At 43.5% G+C, this 5452-nt stretch overlaps 1 protein-coding gene across 1 annotated transcript; it reads left to right on the plus strand.

Moving 5' to 3' along the window:
• Nucleotides 1–2539: 2539 nt before the first annotated feature.
• On the plus strand, nt 2540–4440 carry LOC147906062 (uncharacterized). The gene is made up of 4 exons (XM_087376373.1): nt 2540–2795; nt 3089–3370; nt 3463–3526; nt 3628–4440. Exons 2-4 carry the CDS (start codon nt 3231–3233, stop codon nt 3889–3891), a joined length of 468 nt encoding a protein of 155 aa, XP_087232499.1. The 5' UTR covers nt 2540–2795; nt 3089–3230; the 3' UTR covers nt 3892–4440.
• Nucleotides 4441–5452: the final 1012 nt, after the last annotated feature.

Raw genomic sequence — 5452 nt, forward strand, 5'->3', positions numbered from 1 at the left:
TCAAATGCATTTGCATAGATTTTCCTTTGATATGAGGTTGTAAACTAACAAACCAAACCAATACAAGATTAGACATTAGCAATAAGGACACCAATCAGAGATCGATAGATAGATAGATAGATAGAGAGAGAGAGAGAGAGAGAGAGAGAGAGAGAGAGAGAGAGAGAGAAGAAAGGTGGAGGCGAAAGAGGGCTATACAGAGTCACTTCAAGCAAGTGGCATCCAAGATGTAGTTTAGGGTACTTGCACATAATGTTAATTTTGGAAAGGGTTAGTATTGAGGGAAATAATTTTCCTTCCCAACATCTTACTTACTCCAAAACGTGGTATTTAGATGTCCAAAGACTTTTTATATATGTGGTGCAAAGAGCTTCTATCTTGGACTTTGAATTATTGACAAGATTTTTAGATAGCACATGTCAAGTTGACACTTTTTTGATATCTTTGTAAGATAGAAGGCCATGGATTTTACTAAATATCAATTGCCAATTACAAAATGTTCTTTTATAACATTCCCTTGGTTTGATTAACTAGGGAATCAATAATTTCATTCGTGCATACTTTAAGATTTTGAATAACTATAGTATTATTTTAATCTCAACCCCTTATTAGCAACACATGAAGGTGTTGAGGGGCCTATTTGATGTGGAAAGTCAATTATTGAGGGAGCCCTTCAAAAGCCTACCAATGCAAGTTGGCAACATAGTAATATATGTGCTTAGACCACGATCACTTATACTAGGCATTTGCTTCCCAACGTCTTACTTAATCCAAATGTGGGAACATAATTTATATATGTCTTGCAAAAACTTTCTATTTTGGACAAATATTGAAGCTCAATCACACACAAGATTTCTAGGTTTTGACGTCAAGTTAGCATGTCCTTGGTATCTTTCGAAGATTTTCTAAGATGTAGGATCATGGATTATAGTAAATGCCAATTGCCTCTACAAATGCTATTTCATAACATTTCCTTGGTCTTATTTAATTACGGGACCAATCATTTTCTTTGTACACACTCTAATATTTTTTGATGGTTTTTGAGTATTTTAATCTCAAACCCCTTATTAAGCAAGTGTTGAGGGGCCCTCCAAAAGCCTACATATGCAAGTTGGCAGCATAATATTGTGTGCATAGAGCACACGGTCTTGCAAATTCTTTTAAAAATTGGAAAGCCATAAGAGCATCTGCTCCCTCCAAGTAGGATTGGGCTCTTCCTATCCTTTGCACATGCACTTGCACTGCTTGTGTTAGTCTTTTTTAGCTTTCTAAAAGGGGTGCTTTAGATCTAGTATGAAACCCATGCTTCTTCCAATAGCTCTAGGTTAGTGAAGATTGGGAGTCCATAGGTAGCACAATGGGGATGTGGTGCATAGCCTAAAAGAAAGTTGCCTCCATTTTTTTTGGCACTTTCTACAATGTAATGATTGTATAGTATCAGGGAAGGTGAGCACGGGGTGAGCACCAATTAATAGTTTAGGAGATGCAAAGCTTGGATAGCTTTGCTTGGTGAGGCTTAGTGATGCGCTTATGAGACGGGTTGGATCTCCCCACCAAAATGGACAAACACTATTGGGTTTTGGAACTCGGATACAGCACATCAATGGGTGTGACCACCTTTGCGCTCGCAAGCTCCTCTAATGTGCAACTCCAACTTTGTATGTGTGCAAAGTGTACAATTTAGAAATTGCTATTAGTTCTTTATAAATATTGCCATGGCTTGACTCCCATTGCATGTGTGCACCTCTTCTCAACTTGTGCTGTTGAACTTCCTTTATCTCAGGTGAATTCAGCAAGCAAGTGTTGGTTAATCTTACTTACAAAGCCACATGCACCCAAAAATTACCTACTTTTGCTGGTGGAGGCCACAAGGTTGGAATAAAGCTCTTGGTGACCTTGAAAATTGTTAGGAAAGACTCTGGCAAAACGCGATGGGTGACCCATCTTGAAGTGGCTATTGACATTGTCCTATGGCGGTGCGGTGTTGGTGTAGCCTGGGAGAACAAAGGAGCCGATGAACATATGCGTTTGTTGTTGTGGCCAACAACCTCAGGCTTCAACCAGGGGTGCTCAACCCAATCGAGCCCTTGGAAGCAATTCAGGTAAATTTGGTAATGCATTCAACGTCAAGAGTAGTAGCAGATTCAGTAGGGCCACAAGTGCCGGTAGTAAGATTACTCACACTGGGTGGTGTTGTCAGCTGCCAATCGAATCGCAGGAACCATCTCCCGGAACACTTCCAACCCTCTCCCTTCAATATCGCAAACTTCGGTCACAGGAAAGCACCATAAAGCTTTTATCCCTATTAGCTAGGAGGTCCGCGTGCTGACGGATCTCTATCTTCCCAGACAACCGCAGGCATCAACGAGGGGTGCGCTCAACCCAAGGGGAGCTCGTGTAGTTTAAGGGAAGTCAACGCCAGGGAAAAGTTCTAAACCACGTGTGACACGTGGCGAGGGCTGATTGGAGAGGGGGCTATCAGATCTCCGACAGATTCCTCTTCTCCTCCATTGATTCTTGTTTTTGCCTCATCCTTTTTTTTCTGTGAGCTGGCCACCATCTTCATCTTCACAGCTTTGCATATTTTGTCCTTTGAATGTAACCAGCCTGCAGCAGGCCTCTAACAAAACAGGTTTTTGTAGATCAGTCCATTCCCTTTCTTGCCTCGATCTGCGTGCTACCGTCCTCGCAGCAGGCCTCTCCTTTAACCCCACGCTCCGCCTTCAGCTTTGAGCTGTTCCTCGTGGCCGTGCTCTCGCGAGATCTGTTGCTGGATTGGGCCTCTGAGGACGCAGGTATGTCTCCTACAGGATTTGTGCTGATGGATCGGAAGCTGAGAGAGAGAGAGAGAGAGAGAGAGAGAGAGAGAGAGAGAGAGCTCTTTGGCGATGGACAGTAGAGCTTTAGAAAGAGAGAGAGAGGGAGAGAGAGAGAGAGAGAGAGAGCGTCTTTGGCGGTGGACAGTGGAGCTTCAGAGAGAGAGAGAGAGAGACTTGTCTTTGTTTCTTTTGGTATTTCGGCCATGGACATCCACAGCTTTGACATGCGAAATTCGAGCTCTTCACGTTTTTGGTATTTGTTTCCACAGGGCTTTTCGAACTGTAAGCAGAGCACTGCCCCGGTTTCCATTTAGATTAGGCTGCCCATCTCTCAAACTGGATTCCTGCGTGAGAAACCTCGGGTTTGTGCAGCACGTCGCTGCCCTCAGCTCGAAGGAGCCTCGAGCAGAGATGAGTGACTGTGGAAATCTTAGAGCTGCGCTTCAAGCTGAAGTTTGCGAAGAAAAAGTAGTTTGCCCAAAACCTCGGAGGGTTGCGGTCGTGACTTTCTCCACACCTGAAGTTCTCAAGCCCGTCCGACAGCGACGAAGGTACTCGTCTCGTCCCTGACGTCCCTGTTATACTCTGCTCTACTACAGCCGATGGTTGATTTGAGTCTTACAGAACTTGGTTTGGTTCGCAGTATGTCCCCTGCGGGAGTGGAAGGTGAGGAGAGCCACGAGATCTTGGAGATTTTCCTCAGCAAGGTGCGCTTGATGCTATTGTGGAACGGCTCTTGGATGCGCTTTCCTCATCTTGCTCAGATCTGAGCTGCGCTCATCTTTGTTTTGCATTTCTGTGCTTCCAGAATTCATGCGCTGAGGCCTCAAGTTTTGGATGCTCTCCCCCTTACTTTTCCGGCTCACCTCCGAGTCGAACAGGCAATCCCCTTGTGCGGGATGCAGAGTTTTCTCATGTGAGGCGTCTTCCTTCTCCATCAGTGGCTCCTCAGCCCAAAGGGCCATCTTTTCGAGCAAGCCCATCTGTGAGGGTGGAGGGATTCGACTGCTCTGGGCGCGGATTCGAGTGTACAGGGCGAGATGCGCGGTGCCGAGTGCCCGCCTTTGCCTAAGGAGAGAAACTGACTACTACAAATTAACGTCAAGGCCATAACTGGTAAAGTGTGCAGTTTGGATACCTGTGGCCTTATTGTAGATTTATGTATCGAAGAGTGTGAAGCTGTTCTGTCATCTTTGTGGATCCAATCCCTTTACTTGATCTAACCTCAGAAAGACTGAGAGAGAGAATTTTTTTGTTGATCCTCTGTGACTGTAGCGTCTGTATAATTTATGATCTCTTCAGTTCATCTTCTCCCTAATCCTGGGTCCAAAGGCAGTGATCTAGCCCTCAGAGAGAATTTTTTTTGTTGAGCCTTTGTGAGTGTAGTGTCTGTCTAATTTATGATCTCTTCAGTTCATCTTCTCCCTAATTCTGGGTCCAAAAGCACTGGAAAACCTGAGCTCCAGACCCAAATTCTTACGGCCAATTCTTGTACAGATGTGAAGCTTTGTATGGATAACTACTTTTCAACATTTGCAGCAATTCCTGCGCCCCTTTGGGCTGCAGTTTGTAAAAGAGTTTGTCTCTTTGAAGGAAATCTAATATTATGTAGCTTTGTAAAGTCCTGAATTTTCAGTTATTTGAAAGTCTTACTGAAGTCAAACCTTCTGAAACTGTATCTGGTTTTGTTACTTGGGTTCAGCTTTTTCTGCAAAATTAAGAGCAGTGGGTTAGGATATACCCCCTTTATTTGGTTGGGATATTATACTCCCATTCTGTGGTAAGTGTGAAAAATGAGTTTCATATTGCCTTTATGGCTACCTACAATGACTTCCGGAGTAGGCTAGGACAGCCATAGGAACCATCATTGCTACAACCTTCTCTCTCTTGAAATATTCATTTGATGAGTGCATTAAAATCACATTAGGCAATGTTTTCCAATAGAGGACACACAAGGGGAGAATGGCTAAACCTGGATGTGGTAATATTGACTAGATTAGCTCATTAGGCAATGCACCCACATCCGAAATTGTAAGATTGGATAAGTTACATATAAATGCTTCACTCAAATTTGACTCTTGGAACACAATGCATGTGTAAAGAGCTATTGCTTAGTTGTATCTTTATGATTTTATATGTCTATCGTCGGACCTCATAAGATCCTTGTCTCTTCCATGGTGTCAAAATACAAGGGTTATGGGCTCTTTAGATTGTCTGGGCTCATTTCTCGCTTTGAGGTTTGATTAGCCCGAATAGCTTGAATGAAGAGAATTTGGACTACCTTTCGATTGCCTTCTCCTTCAGTGCTAGCCTTCTTCATGGCTGAGTGTGTCCATCTCTGGATTGCCGACAAAAACTCAGTACGAAGACTTTGTAAAAATGGATGCTCAAGTATGTGTGGGTGTGTGGGTTTGTATGTGTGAGTATATGTTTATACTATTGTTCAACCCCACTATTGGGTGCTGATGAGGTCAGTGGGGATGTTATAGTAGCTAGTCCTTGCTATGTGTGATGGAGTTTATGGTTTTCAACCTTATGAGCGACTATCATGAGATTAAAAGTGCACTGTATTGTGTTTTTAGAGGATGAGTTTGGGCATGTTCCTCGACTCATCTAGGTATAGGCTTTGAGGT

Source organism: Dipteris shenzhenensis, chromosome 1 (genome assembly GCF_047967505.1).
Source record: "Dipteris shenzhenensis isolate YYH24624 ecotype China chromosome 1, Dip_SZ_1.0, whole genome shotgun sequence".
NCBI classification, from domain to species: Eukaryota; Viridiplantae; Streptophyta; class Polypodiopsida; order Gleicheniales; family Dipteridaceae; genus Dipteris; species Dipteris shenzhenensis.